At 32.9% G+C, this 16,347-nt stretch overlaps 1 protein-coding gene across 1 annotated transcript; it reads right to left on the reverse strand.

Annotated features, from left to right (window-relative positions):
- Positions 1 to 964: 964 nt before the first annotated feature.
- On the reverse strand, positions 965 to 15,293 carry LOC129742107 (protein dimmed). Its single transcript, XM_055733952.1, has 4 exons — positions 14,838 to 15,293; positions 2,012 to 2,278; positions 1,166 to 1,629; positions 965 to 1,067 (listed from the first exon to the last, which is right to left on the reverse strand). Exons 1-4 carry the CDS (start codon positions 15,054 to 15,056, stop codon positions 965 to 967), a joined length of 1,053 nt encoding a protein of 350 aa, XP_055589927.1. The 5' UTR covers positions 15,057 to 15,293.
- Positions 15,294 to 16,347: the final 1,054 nt, after the last annotated feature.

Below are 16,347 nucleotides of genomic sequence, written 5' to 3' on the forward strand. Positions count from 1 at the left end.
ACAGCAGTAATCAGCTGTTTAAACGTCATCCGGAGTGAGCAGGGTTATGTCAAAATCGTGTTTAAGCATAATGGGACACCTTATAGCTGAATAAGAACAGTTTTCGTACCACATATTTCAAATTTAGCTTTACCAGCATAAGATGCTTAGAAACGTGTATTTTTGTGGACCTTGTATGAAATTAAAAAAAAGTGGCAGAGATTTTTATCATCAACTTTTAGCAGCTGATTTTCATCCCCATTCAAGGAGGATGAAAAGGTGGGTTTTCCTGGATTATATCTACTCGTTTGAATAAAACTGATATTAAAAAGTAGCAAGTTCAAAATATTTTTGCTTTAATACACAATTTGAACGGTTGTTTAACAAAGTTTATAAAGCTAGTCAGGCATATGTGTAAAAACGTTTATATTTTGGAAACGCTTAGATCATCTAAACTTTTCCTAAATAGGAATCATTCATCAAGGAATGACGTCACGAAGTGCCGATACCCGACAGACAATGGGCTCCATCATTGATGCCAGCTGGGTGAATAATTAATTTGTAGCCAGAAAATTCCTGAAACAAAAATCAAAGTTGTTACCTCGATTCACTCGGTCACACCGGTCGGCGTGGGCGTAATTTGGCACTGTCTTTCAAGCCAAGTGTTGACGTAATTTGCGCAACTTTCAAAATCGTAATCTTTGTTAGTTTTTTTGTTTTCCTAGATACATGAGACTTGAAAGTGACTTAATGGTTGATGTATTGATTTAGTGTTAATACTTTGAACATGAGATTTGAACTTTGAAGAAAAAAGGACTAACAACCAATAGCAGTCTAAATTTGATTCTCACACAAACCTCCCTACCGATCAAACGTTGCGCAATTCCAACAAATCAACTGGGAAGCATTGAAATGGAATAAAAACTAGGGAACATATTACATCATTTGAAACGGATCCTCATAGAAGCTGTTTTCGATATCTATACTACTTGCAGTGCTGTTGTTGTTGTCCTGATGATGATTGTTGTTGCTGTTGCTGCTGCTGTTTGTTGTGTTGCCGGTGCTTCCGTTGCTGTTGTTCGATGTGGCTAGATTGTTGTTAAAATTTGTCATATTAACATTGTTGTTGTTGTTGTTGTTGTTGTTGTTGTTGTTGTTATGATTGGTGTGGTTGTGGTGGAAGTGCCCATTGCTGGTGGAATGATGCAGATGCTGATGCTGATGGTGGCTGCTGATACCATCGTTGAGCTCGTCAAGGGCGGATATATTGACGGAAATCGGATCAGCCGCCGTCGCCGTCACTGCTACCAGGTGCTGATGCTGAAGATGCTGCAGATGATGGATGGGAGGAAGCTGAAGCTGATGTTGGGTGGAAGCTGTATGAGACAACCTCTGCTGCCGGGTGCAAACTTCGACTTCCGCCTTGGAGATGCTGGGCTGGTGCAGTGCTGAAGACGCTATCGAAACGACAGGACTGCTCGTTGTGGAAATCGTTGCTGACACCGAGGTGGCCGAGCTGTTGTCCCCATCGCCGCGCATCACGATGATTACGTCCGTTAAGGCGGTGATGTAGTTCTTGGCCAGGGTTAGCGTTTCAATCTTGGATAGACGGCGCTCCTTCTTGACGTGTGGAATGACCTCTCGCAGTGACTGTGGGGCCATGTAAAAGGAAAGAAAGTAAGTGCATTCATTTAGCATGAAAAGGAATGAAGTGTGCTAGACTAAAAGGGGTTTAATTAGTGATGTTAGTATCAATTACGTCTTCAGGAATGTAGTAAATTAAATTTTATTTATATACGAGTTGGTACTCTATGACAAGATTCGATGAAAAATGATTCCAGGAACGGAAAAATGCAAGCACAATCTTTGCTTTTATGGAAACATAATTCAATCTAATTGTTTTCTCTCAAATGAAAACAAACAAATTATAATTCATTGAAAAAAAAAAACAGATTCCAACTATGTACGTTTCTTGCAGATAGAAAGAAAACAGAAACTCCCAAGATCCTATACCAATCAGTCCGGTGCCTACCTGAAATGCATCGTTCAAGCTGTGCATTCGCATCCGTTCCCGTTCGTTGCTTTCCAGCCGTCGCAGGTTCCGTTCCTTGGCGTTGAGCACTCCTTTCCTTCGGCGGGAGCTTGCCGATGAGCTGCCGTTATTGTTGTTGCCATTGTTTTGCGAGTAGGCATTGCGGCTGCTGCTGCTGCCTCCGCGACTTCCGTTGCGACTGCTTCCGCAGCTGGTGTCATCGCTCTGGGAACTGGAATCCGTCATGTCCGGATCCAGCGCTGATTCCTATAATGGAGAAATTACAACAAGAATATTTGTATTATAAGCAGACATTAGACAAGAACGCTGCAAGGATGATAAAGTATCATAAATAAAGTAAAGTAAATTAATACAGTAAAAATGATCTTAAGTTGAATTAAGTTTCGTATATCTTGGCCTTTTTTCAGTACAGGCAAAAAATCCGATATTTTGGACGAGAATGAATGGTTTTCAGTTTACCAAATATGATTTCTTTGGCTGAATTCTCATGATCATTGATGTTTTCGAGAATAAACCTGTACAGAATATATGGACTTGTCTCATAAAATTTTATTTTTTCGTATTTGGTATGAAATGTTCAAAAAGTAGGTGCGTGCCAGTTGATTTGAAAGAAAAAGCTCATCAAAATGGTGAAGGATAGAATTGTTCCACATCTTAAATAGAAGAAAAACTTCAAATAAGTGCTTGTGTAACAAAACCGTTCCAAAATATACCAAAACCCTCGAACTTCATAAACATTTAGAACTTTTCCTACTCGGTATACCTTTGAATTTAGTCAAATTTTACATTGGGGAGATCAATTTTCCAATAGTAGCCTCAGAACCGTAGGACTTCTACTAGAAGTCTTATTTTTTATTTTTCTTTAAACATTTTAAATTTAATTTGATGCTCAACCAAATATAATAATAGTAGGAATATTCCTCACTCCCCAGAAACTTGAAGGACACATGAAACGCGCCTCCATGTGAGGAAAGTTCTTACGAACATGAATAAATGCTATCGAGAAGACCTAAGTTGCCTTAGACTAAATTTCGGAAGCTTCTGGCGAAAACTGTTAAGCTCATCACCAATACTTTGTGTCCCGATCTGACAATTATACTAAATACAACACAAGTATATCTACTATTTTTTCATAATATCTTCCGTGATAAGTAGGTTGACTTCGTTAATGAATTTTATACTCAAAATATGATTTTGATCCATCGGTTCAACAAGTTTTGGAGTTTTCAAAAAATCAGATGTGCCTAAATGAAAAGTATTAAAAAGGGCTAATTCTACACGAAGAATTTTTTCCTTTATCAATTTTTCATTTTTAGAGTAATGCTGATTTCCATTTACCAAACATGCTCCAGATAATTATAATAATGATGATGATGTGGCCATCAATAAATCTCAAATCATATTGTAGAGTTGATTTTAAGATCAATTTACTTAGTAAATTATTGCCTTCTTATCAGGGCCGGATTTAACCATCGGGGGGCCCGGGGCAATTTTTCTCGGGGGCCCCTATGATTCGATTTTTTCTCAAATGCTATCCCAGAGAATACTTAACATTTTAACCGTTCAAAAGAACTGGAGATGAGTTCAGTATACTGTTTTTGAATAGCCGTGTTGTCTGCGTAAATGATAGTTTCTGGTATCTTCAAATAAAAATTGTTAATTAATCAAGTGCAAACATTGCGGAAGACATTAGAAATTTCTCAAAATCGAAAGCTTCGATTTGAACTGCAAAATGCAATATTTAATTCTCATATTTTTTAAAAATATCCTTATCACCAATTAAAATACTCTAATTTAGAAAAAAATGACCAGATAGATATTTTGAATGATTTTCATTTCATCATTGATCGTCTGGTTTGTGCTTTATCGAAAAAAAAAACAATTGGGAAGTATCATGAAGATTTGAAACGTAGAATGAAAAATTAACAAAATGATTAATTTCACAAACCATAGAGATACAGATATAAGAGTTTAAGAATTTAAAACTAAAAATCAGGTTATATTCAGAACCGCAATTCAGTGTCTCTAATCTAAATCAGAAATTCAAATCAAGTTTTGAGGAACAAAATATGAATTGAATGAAAAAAAGAGATTCGAAGTTACAATCAGAACCAAAGCAGGAATTGCACCAAATATGAATTTCAATTTTAACTCTTTGAAACCCATGAAAAAACCTTTTCATCCCAGTTTATGAATATGGTTCTCATCAGATAATAAAAATTGTAATCAAACTGTATAAAAAAACTGTTATTCTTTGTGACAAAAGTTTCATAAGATGCCCTCTAAGCCAAAGGAGTAAAAGTGGAAAAATAATCGGTTGAAAAAAAAATCAGAATAGAGATTAAACACAGAATGAGTTTAGTACCTTAAACAAAGATCCCGAGTTCTAAAAATTCAGAAAAAAAACCATGAAACTGAACTTCAGTAAGTGAAGAAACAACATAAGACTTGAAAATCTCAATGAATTGAATTTGGAAAAAGGTAAGATTAAAAACATAGAAATATTCATGTTAAGAGAGTTACTCAATGATATTGCCACTCAACTATGAGATCCTTTTTATTATAATTATAGAATGATCATTTCGAAAATGATATGCTGAATTCAGGATATTAACTTGTGTCAAATCAACTGAAAATGTTTCGAAACGAATTTCAAGTCTAAGACAGAAATTGGGATTGTACTGTAGATTGGTCCAATTTAAGCAACTACAGTTCCTTTTTTAGATTTTATTTCCAAAAATAGGTAGGAAAAGGGTTTAGAATTTAAAAAACAACGTAAATTTCAATAGTATTGATTGAAAAGTGAAATGTTATAATAATACCCGGTATCAACCCCCCAATGTTTATCATAAAGCTTCTCTGTTCTCTCTTAGCACTGTGAGCCAGTTTTGATGAAATCAGCTGCTATTTTAGTGCTGTAACTTGGAAAGTTAACGTAATAATAAACAAGTTTATTTTGCAAGACGTTTGTATGTAATGAAAATGTGGAGATATTTTTCTTTATTTTAACTTTTCTGTGCAGAATATCCTGACTGACATGTTTCAATGGAAAAAAAAATGAAATTTGGAGATGTTTGCCTCATATTCTTCCTAATTTATGTCGATTTATTTTCAAATTCAGTTTACATTATTTTCGGTCGATTTTTGGGTTGAACATTTTGAATTTCAATACTATTTTTTTGATATTTTCAGCCCGCAAAATTCGGGAGATCTTCTTCTCTGCTTACTATAGGGGGACCCCTTATGTAAGATAAAAACTATTCAACATATTATTTCACTGGGGCCTCTTTAGTTGTTTTATTTCAAGTTTTCATTCCAAATTTCTAGTCTTGAATTCTTTTCATAGATTTAAAGAAATTGAAGTAGTATGATTAAAGTAATGTTGAAATATTTTTTCCCTCGGGGGGCCCCCTGAGCCGGGGGGCCCGGGGCAATTGCCCCCTTTGCCCCCCCCCCTTAATCCGGCCTTGCTTCTTATGATTTCTTTTATGAAATATGCATTCAGTATTGTCCAAAAAGTGAAATTTCCATCAATGATTATTCCAATTCAAATAACATTAGAATCTCAAATTGTAGATTTATTTGCATACTCCGTCAGTCGAGACCTTTTTTCCATTCGGCAGAAAACACCACAAATTGAGAACCATAGCAACATACTTTGCTACACGAAGAAAAGTTGGAGTAGGCTGAAATTCCTATGTTGAAAATAAAACATAAACAAAATTTTCTGCGTGGTCATAGAAATGCAAGTTCAAACACAAACTTTTGTAGTTAAGACGCGAACCCACGGTTGATGGAAAGAATGTTCAGAGTTTCCTTAGTACCTCAATGCTTGAAATTTCCTTCTAGTAAGAACTTTCTCCAGGAGGTGGTGCTGATATACATGTCCTTGCTGAAGTATATGAAACATGCTGAGAGTTATCAATGTTGATTATAATATGTTTGGCTCAAACCTTAAAACCCATTTTTTTGCTGAAAATTCTTAGAAGTTTAGTTTTATGATTGCATACCACTTTAGTTCTACGAATAACTTGATCGATTAGGAAGCATTTTATTTTCCGAAAATTATGTGGTTATGCAATTCTAAATAACTCTATTTCAGTACTTTTTTGGTTGCAACAATTTAAAAATTCGTTGATTTGTTATCGTTTTTATATATTTATTTTTTTCTACCTAACAAGGGATCATTTTTTTAAAAAACAAACCAGAATAAAGAGAAGTTTAAGACCTCACTGTCAATAGCTATGTAAGATCGATAAATACAATACGTCTGACGCGACCAACATGATAATTCTTCAAAAATAGGTCCATTACCAGTTTTCTCATGTTATGTCTAATGTGAATGCTTGTTAAAGTATTGCCATTAGGATGGGTTGCTAGATTCATAGTACTTTGAAATATACGAGTATAGGCTATTCCACTCTCTTTCCAAGAGGCTCCGAAAAATAATTATGGAAAAAAACTGGCAAATGTATAGAATTTATTAGAAAATCACATTTTTCTTAAAATTTACAAGCATTAAAATTATGAGAAAAATATGCACTGATGCATTTTAATGCAACAAACAATAATTGGTTTTTTAACACCGCTAAAAGTAATATACAAAGGGCTTTTTGCCGATTTAAACCTTTGATTTGGGTATATTTTTGCTTTGTGTGACCATTTTTTGTGCAATTTAAATAAAAATTGAAACAAATTGACTGTTAATCGCAGACATAAAATACTTCTGTCAGCGATTAACAGTCAATTTAATATAATCAAATCAAATAATAAATCAAATAATTAATCAAATTCTTAACACAGAAAGAAGCAAATATCACATTGCTTGCTCTCAAAAAAGAGTGACGGCAATAAAAAATTCTTTTTAATGCTCATTATTTATGGTTCAGATCCAAAAATCCAGTGCAAAAAACAGTTTCCGATAAGCCTGAAGAATCAATCTTTAATTAGAAGCCCTTTTCAAAAGAATCGAAAGGCATCGACGCAGAAATTAATAATTTTGATTGCCATTCTTTATAATACTGCCAAATTTTCATAACTATTTTTGTTGGTATGCAAGCATGCTGTGTACATACACGGAAGTTTCAAGTGAGGTTAAGCGCAATGGCTTACCTATTATTTTCCATGTACTGTGTGCTAGAGCTAGGTTGATATATTTGGACTCATGCTATGCTAAAAGAAACTTCAAATAAATATTGTCTTAGGTCTTATGCCGATTGTAGCATCTAAAAGCGGCTATCGTTGAAACCCAACAAAAAAAAAACAATTTTTCTTCCGTTGCTTGTCAAACATGATTTAAAAAGAAAAATTAAAAACTTTCAAATAAAGGGAATCCATTTGTTTTTTTTTATTTTCTTGTGATTAACTTTGAATAATTTTACACTTCTACACTTTTAATTGCTAGTCCTGATTTTGACATGAAGCATAATAAAGAGAATTAAACTTATTAGACAACTTCAATTAAGAACATGGATTTAAATTGAGAAATCACTCAAGTAGTTTAAGTCTTTAAAAACAACACAAAAGCCCTAGCTCAAATTTTGCACTTACTATTCGATTCCTGTTCACCTTTCATTTTTTTCTGTCTATATAAGACAGATTTTTTCAATGACTCTAGCTTTGGTGCTATGGCTCGTAAAATTTTAAAATGTTGCAAATTTTACTGAATTCCAGCTGGATACACTAATAACTGCAAAGTGATTACAAAGTCTATATCTTATTTTTTATGAACCAGGATTTTGCCTCCATTTTTTTCATCTAGATCTAGATCTTATAAAAAAACCAGGCAAAATCCAGTTATTTGATTTTAAAATTGTCGACAAAAAATCCGCTCAGTATCCGGGCAAATTTGGTCAAAAAATCGGAATTACTCTGAAAAATCAAGATAAAACTTGAAAAAATATTGTTTCAAATTCTTCAGCAGATTTTAAAACGTCTTTTTGGCTTCCAAAATTTTTCATGATTATATGAATGAATCTTGCTTAAAAAATTTACAACACCATTTGTTTTTTGTTAGTTTGAATTGAGAATGAGAATGTGAATTAACCTGAGCAATATCCGGGCTATTTCAATGCAACCCGGACAACCGGACCTTCCAAATTTCACTTTCTCCAAATTTCATATTAAATATCTGGCCAACCCCGGATAAAACCGGGCAATATGGCAACCTTGATATAACTGTTTCTGGCATCAGAAAAGGACGTTTTAATTTTTTTTATATTATAGACTTTAATTTATTTAACAACTATTTAGAAGACTGAAAAACTATTTGTGTTTTGAAAATATCTGAGATTCATTTTGGTTTAAAATTTCTTTGAAATGTGGTCAAATTACTGTATATCCGTAGAACTGTTGAAAAAACAAAAAAAAACTTATGTTACTTTTTCTCAGATGTCAAAATTACTCGCAGGCATCGAGGAAGTTGATCATTTTAAAAAAAAATCATTCTCAATATGTTCAACATTTACAGTTTAATAAAAAAAAAATACATAAATTTTTCAACAATCCCGAATCAGCCAATATCAGCTCTTGAATTTTTTTGCACCAATGTGATTTTTGTCGCCTTATGCTATCATAAATAGATCCTTCATTTCATAATTGTTTATTTATTTCTAGAACATTATTTTGAAAAATTGTGAATATTGTGCCCTTTAAAGAATCAAAAAACAATTTCAATTTAATTCATAACCTCTTTGTTGCAAATTGTTACAACTCTAAACAAATGATTAAAATTGGGCCTGAGACAACTCTCCTTGGTAATTATGGCCCCACGGGACCAGAGAGACAGGTCTTTTACGGGTTCGGCGTAGACAGTCAAAGACTGCCTAGGCCGAGTCGTGTGTGGTGTGAGCTCGTGGTTTTCACTTAGAAAACCAATCAAGGATTAAAAGGTCCTAGAATTGAACCAGGTTCATAAGTTACGGATCATTTCCACCCCATACCAGTAAATTTTACCTGAATGATCCAAGTTTGTCGGACTCTTACAGCCACTTAATTATAACGGAAATATTTAAAACACTCACAACATTCACACACAAACGCCAAGTTAAAATTGACACATAACGGAAGCTGAGTCATCTTCCTCTTTTCCCATACTCCTATGCCAACCCTTTTTTACGCCACCCAATATGGCAGACCTCATAAGATTTAACTGATTTAATTGAATAAAAAATCAGATTTAAAATTCTTGAACTTCATTCTAAATAGCAAAAGATCATTTGAAATTTTTCATATTATTTAGATTTGCAAGTTGGATTAGAAATATGTACATTATAGAAATAAAGAATAATCAATGAAACCCAAAACATCCGAATTATTTATAACAATGGTTTCATGATTGAGGGCTCTGAATTTCAATTCTTGACTCATGATTCTATATTCAGAAACCGTTTTTATGTACATTTCATAAAACGTATTGAAATTTCGAAACAGATTGAAAATTCAAATTACTAATTCAGGCTCAAAATTCAGTTTCAGATCCAGCTTGTAAATAAGCGCCATAATCAAAATAAAATTATCAAGATAAATATTTTTGTAAGGAATTTAAAAAGCAGGCAAGAGCAGGCTTATAATTCTGATTATTAGTTCGTTTTGAATATTTTACCAAAGTCCGTTTGTTTGCATAATTCAGCTGAAAATGACAAAACTTAAATAGAATTTTATGAAGGATTAATCACCGAAATTTATGTTTGTTACTTTAATTTATCGGCCTTATCGATGAAAAGTGATGTCCGTATTAGTAGGACATCTTAAATTTAGATTATGAAATTTTTATAGATGGATAGAAGGTTAAATGAAATGAAAGATGGTGAAAATGAGTGGGTAGAATTTATTTAGATGATAATGCTTCTAAATGTTAAATAGAATTTGAGTTCATTTTGCTAGTTTTTTCTTATGAAAAACGTATTTTAAAAATCATCCACAGGAATTGATTTTTAATGAAAAGTAATTGATGATAAAGAAATATGTATCTTCTCTTTAAGAAATTGTAGGCAATTCCATATATTCTGGTGTATTGTTCAACATTATTAATAACGCAGTTGTTTAAGAACCAAGTTTCAAACTTAAATCGAGTTTGCGTAAATCAGATTTGAACCGCAACATTTGAATCTTTTACCAAGGCCGGATCAAAGGGGGGGCAATAGGGGCAATTGCCCCGGGCCCCCCGGCTCAAGGGCCCCCCCGATTAGGTTAAAAAATATAACATTACTTTAATCATACTGCTTTAAGCTCTAGAAATCTAGCCAAACAAGAATTGAAACGAAAAAATTTGAATTAAAATATAAATATAACAAGTAAGGGGGCCCCAGTGAAATAATTTCTCTAATAGTTTCACTATAAAATAAGTTAAGGTCCTAGAATAAGAATTGCAGAATTTTTCCCACATTTTTATTGCTTGGGCAAATGAATACAAATATTTCCAAACCTAGAAAAATCACCAAACAGCTCAAATTTTCATTTTTTATCGAAACTTGTCAACAGCGTTTGAATCGTTTCTAAAATTACCAAAAAAACCAATTTAAAGATAGTTTTGTTTGAGCCAGATCATAGCTCGCTTTTCTTGTCCGGTGAAAACTATTAAAATTATAATGTATTCTAGGGGTTACACGTTAGTAACTCCTAGAGTATTTTCTTTATTTTCAAATCAATTTTACAATCAATCATTATTTTTTGGATATGAAATAATTTTTCATCATTTAAAAAAATGTAACGATTTGTACGACAGCTAACGGAGGCTAGAATAATAATAAAACAGAATAATAATAAAACAGAATAATCTGGAAAGCTCACTTTATAAGAATGCAAAAGATGATAAATGCAAAATTGTTGTAAACTTTTCTATCATTATTGAAATGCACTTTTATTTAAAAAAAATTCTTCTACCTAACCGGTAATCAGCATGTTATTTTATAGTTGATCAATCTCAAATTATTCTTGATCATAAAACACTCTCATAGTTGAATTTAAAATTTTGTGGAGTGATTCTCTAAATATGAGTATGATATTAATCTTTTCTTCCAGATGTTTGATTCTGTGTCTTGAACATTTTGCCACTTATAGAAGAACAATTTGACAAAATTTTCTGTTATTTATGTAGTAATTTATGAAATGTTTGAATTTTGCAATTCCTGCTTTGGTCCTGATTTCATATTTGTTTCATAATTTTGCATAAGAAATTATCTGTTATCTGTTTTTCAAATTTTGATTTGAAATTGTGATTTTATTTTGAGACACAGAATTGTGGTTTTGGCGGAATTCCGGTTCCGAATTTTACTTTCGAACTATTTTATCTTTATCTTTACGTAATTTGTCTTTATTTCCATTAATTTTTTAAATTTTTTATTCTAAATTTTAGATTAGAAAGTTACTTCCCAATTGCCATGATACAAATATTTATTCTACTTTCGATCTTTCTAATCTGTTTTCGATGATCTGAAATTAATCATAAAAAGAAAAACATGTTACTATCTGTCTTTGATGTTTTCTAAATCAGAGAATTTTGGGAGATGATAGAGTATTTAAATAATTGAAATGCATTTTAGCTTTAATCAGAGTTCTAAGATACATTAACTCTTAGGCAACACTTGCACGTGATATATTAAACATTTAAGACACATGTTTTAAGACACCAGACATAATTGTTAACAATGCAATATAATAAAAAATATTATAATAACTAAACTCCAGTTTTTTGTTTGATTTTGCAAGAAATGTGAATAAATCTGGCAAAAACTGGGCTTTCTTTAAAGATTTTCGGCTTACTGGGCCGGACGCAACTTTCCTAAATTTCAAAATTGAATATTGAATCATGCCCGTATAAAACCGGATAATCTGGAAATATACTGAAATCGTTTCCAGTTTCTTTATATGTTTAAAATGTCAAAAAAAGATTCATAGGGACATCCGAGAAAAATTGCTCCGGACCCCCGAAGGCTTAATCTGGCCCTGTCTTTTACTTTTACTTTTGAAAATTGAGTTTGATTTTCAAATTGAATTTCCCGGATATTCCCCGGATTTTGGTCAAAAAAAAAACTTGAAACTATAATGCCCGAATTTTGCCAGATTTTGAATAAAATAGCCCGGATACGTGCGGGAGAACATCTGGCAAAATTAAGCTAAATTCACAAGATTTCGATGAAAATTTTTAAAATTTCAATAATCGATGAAAGTAAGTTTCCTATTTTATTACTAAAGGATTCTTTTTACAAATCCAAGTAATATTGAGTATTAATTTAATAATTTAATAATATAATAATTAATAATTAATTAAAAATTAAATATGAAAAATGAATAATCAAATAAATTTTTTTTTTTATTCATGCATTATTTGAGCACAAATGCCATAAGGCTATGATCATTTAGTATCCGGGCACTTTATTTCGGTGATAGCTACGTTATTAGAGCTTGGATATGCAAAATTTTAGCAGCGTTGTGTTGGTTATGAAAAGGACTATCTTGCCTATTTTTGCCAGATTTTTAAGTTAATGTATGTTTTAGATTTTTACGATGCAAAAAGACATGGTAAAAATAATTTTGCACAAATTTGCGCCTTTTGCGCATTTTGCGCCTCAGAAACTCTTCATTTTCGACTTGAAAACTCATAAACTGTCGATTTTTTTCTGATTTTTTTTGACCGAATGGTTAAGAATATAAAGAGCCACTCTAGAATCCACACGAAGTTCAAATCAAGCATCGGAATGAAACCCTTGATCTTAAATATGGTAAAAAGTCTATGGTTATTGGAGATAACTGAATACAGACCCCTTCAATAATGCAATAAATCCATTTCCGTCAGTCAAATAGTGTTTTCCGACTAGTAGACACCTAGTAAATAACTAATAGTGAACAGTTCCTTAGATTGCAACATGTGCAACCGGTTTTTACGCAATGTGACAGATGTGTTCTGATGGACAAAAAAAATTATGTTAAAACCGGATTTAAGAGATCAAATTTTTCGAGATACCAACTCATGAAAAGGTTTCAACCAGATTCCAATTGCTTTTTCCAGATGAATTTGTGTAAAATATCATGACTTTGCAAAGGTTTTGGCTCTGTGGTAAAAAAAATAAATCCATACATGACTAAAAAAAAGTGTGCAAAGATAAAAAAGAGATTTTATGAAAAAGTAAGAGTATTTTTTAAAATCATTGATAAATATTTTTTTTGATATTTTTAGTTTAAATTTCATATTAACATCTTCATTTCTTACATAGAAAGTTTTTCGATCAAATGAATAGTTTTTAAAATACACACGTTTGTAACTGCCCGGATACTAAATGATCATAGCCTTAGAATGTCAACTCCCCCCCATTAGCCAGTTCTTCGTACGGCCCTGCCTGATTACCAAGATTCCAAACAATGCTACAAGTCGTTTTTCGTTAATTCTATTTTATTTTATATAAGAAAGTTTTAATAAGTTTAAAAGTTCGGGTACGTTATTTTCACTCTGTATGAGCAAACGCAATAAATTCCTGTACTAATTCAAATGAAAACTTTTTTTTATCATCATTACTACTATTTAGTCGGGGGAAGGACCACCTCGGATAAATGAAACCTCGAATTACACGAAATACATAAATAACTTATCCTTTTTCTTTAGTTTTTCATATCATCAATGCGCATAGATCGGTAAACACATGGATTTTTAATGGTATTTATGTAAGAAATACTTTGAAAAACAAAGTACCGTCATCCGGGGTAATATTGATCACTTTTTTCAATATTTTTCGGTTATTTTTTTTCTGTTAAGGGGATTGTGGCATGTTTCATATTTTTAAAAACAATACTGGACTTCTATGAACGTGAAACATAGTTGCAGAAATTTATTGGGCTACTTTAAATTTAATTAAAAATCGATTTCGTCATTGTTTTTAATCTGATGCTTTGGGGTAATATTGGTCAGTCTCTATTTTGACGGTTTTTACGAGTTTTCTTGATCATAAAGGATACAAAACACCTTCATAATATTTACAAATGCTAGTTTATAAATTTTACCTTGCTTTTTAACGTTTTCTTTTCAAAACATTTAAAATCTAAAAAAGAACTATTATGATGCCTACATTTAGGGGAAAAAATTAAATCAATTGCTGAATAGTTGAGCTACAATATACAAATGATATTTTACCTTCAGACATTCCTGTAGGCCCTCCCACTATTTCCATTTTCATTTTTTCTTCAAAGTCAACCATTTGATAGGATTCAAATCCATTTGTCCAATAAGAGCTCACCCTTGGAAAATGTCCAAGGGTGAAAATGTGTATTCAATAAATAGGCTTTCAAATGTAGAAAACATTTTTCAAAAAGTCATACTATAGACTGAGTTTTTGATGACAATGTGCAAAAATTTATTGTTGGTTAAAATTACCCCGGTGATCAATGTTACCTCGTTTTACGGTACCAATATATCGCGGCAACAAAACACAACTTTACATGGATTTTGTATGGAAATGGTGGCTCAGATAACAAGGAAGCGGATTAGCGGGGTTCGGATAAGCGGGGGTGTTTTGCCGTATAATTTGTGCCGGTGCTGTTGGTCTTCAGATTTATCTCTAATTTTCAACTTTAGTATTGATTTTCTTTCGGATTTTTCATATTTTAACTACCCCAGTTAAACGTTCTTAAACGTGATCTGATTTTCTTAGAACATAATGGTTTTTTTTATTGGCAACTATCTTAACTATAACAATCTTTTAGATTTGACCAACAAAGTTTTGAACTTACTTGTTAAAACTTGGCAGAGAATTTGAATTTTTCGAGAAAAGTGATATTTAAGGGAATCAAAACAAAAACGCATCTTCTAACTTACCGTTTGCAGTCTGCGGGCGGATCTTTTCGGTCTCGAGGTGCTTCGTTGGCCGTTCAGGAAATCGTGCGGGATTTGCAGCAGATCGTCGGACCGATTACCATTGTTGCCATTGGAACCGTTGCTGGTAATTTCGAAAAAGCCACTGGTATCGGATGATTCGGCTATTTCGGCTGCCGCTATCTGCAGGATATTCCGGTCGTCCACCAGGTCTGATCTCATTTTTTCAACCACAAGCAACGCTTTAATCCGTCTCAACAATAGATCACCTTCTTAAATCACTGTGTTTTCGATACTTGGAATCGATTAACTTGTGTTCGTTTTTATTCTAGTCTAGTCTTTCGTATGCCAGGATTGTTTTTTCGAGACACTCAACTGATTGGTTTGACCTCTCAAATGGTCCAGCAGCAGACCTTTTCCATTTCCATCGTTGGCCCTTTTCCGGTTTTCGGATTACTCTTTTTCCGGAATCCTTGTTCTAGGAATTATCCTTGGTAGAATTCCTGCGGTCGAAAAAGAAATAGAGAGAAAAAAAACATCACTGTAGAAGCGGAAATGAGTATGAAGCTCGCCGTAGGAGATTATAAAACACTTCCGCGCCAATTTTCCCCACAATCTATTTTTACTTCGAGATTAATTTGTAGACTGGGTCCACTTGCTTGCTACCCAAGCGATGTACTAGGTCCTAAGTCCCAGGTCGAGGGTTACCCTCACGAGATGGCCGGAGAAACCGAGATATGTACAATGAGGGTAGAAAAAAATCCCAGAGACGTGATTACGGCCACGTTGTCGTCATCGTCGTTGTCCTCTATAGTTAAATACCTCCCCCCCAGTTCAGAGAAAAGATTTTACCCGTCCTAGATTGTGATTCTAGGGAATAGTTGGGTTCATTTAGCACATGCTTCGAGGCTTTGTGGTGGGAGTAAAAGGAGCAAAAGTTGAGATTTATCAGGCAAAATTTGATCCTTTTTTATTGCTTTTGAAAGTACTTCGATGCCACGGAAATGGGATGAATGGAAATGATTATACCTAATCACTGTTTGAAAATTTGCAGCAAATTGAGTGTCATTGATCAACAGAAGGTCATAATGCATTTAACTAGGAGTTTAAAACCCAATTGAGAAAAATCATTTGTTTTATTTTTTTTTATTTTTAGGTAACTTAATTTTATTAGTTCGGAGAATACACCGTGCGGAGAATGAATTTACTGTAGTAATGTAAAATTACTACATTTCAAAAGGTAATTAAAAATAAGTAATAAAAAAAATGTCAGTAAGTTGGCACGTCTCCGGCGGTATTTAGCCTACCACCACAATAGGCCTGAGACTTTTCATTCTATCATCCCTTACTTTATTACTTGTCACTTTGATAATCTAAAAAAAAAATTATCATTACAAATTGTATGTTAATATGAAATATTCTTCAAGAGAGCAATTCCAGCCTTTATTTTATTTCGTGTTTCTAGATCTTTTGAATGTTCAACTCCACATTAAAGAGGTTTTTGATGAATTAC

The sequence above is a fragment of the Uranotaenia lowii genome, chromosome 2 (assembly GCF_029784155.1).
Source record: "Uranotaenia lowii strain MFRU-FL chromosome 2, ASM2978415v1, whole genome shotgun sequence".
NCBI lineage: Eukaryota > Metazoa > Arthropoda > Insecta > Diptera > Culicidae > Uranotaenia > Uranotaenia lowii.

Excerpts from the sequence above, each read along its gene's own strand:
- LOC129742107 (XM_055733952.1), bottom strand. The coding sequence starts at position 15,056 with ATGAGATCAGACCTGGTGGACGACCGGAATATCCTGCAGATAGCGGCA. Across the intron at positions 2,279-14,837 it reads CCGCCCGCAGACTGCAAACG|GAATCAGCGCTGGATCCGGA; the intron begins GTAAGTTAGAAG and ends TCTCCATTATAG. Across the intron at positions 1,068-1,165 it reads CATCATTCCACCAGCAATGG|CCACATCGAACAACAGCAAC; the intron begins GCACTTCCACCA and ends ACAACAATCTAG.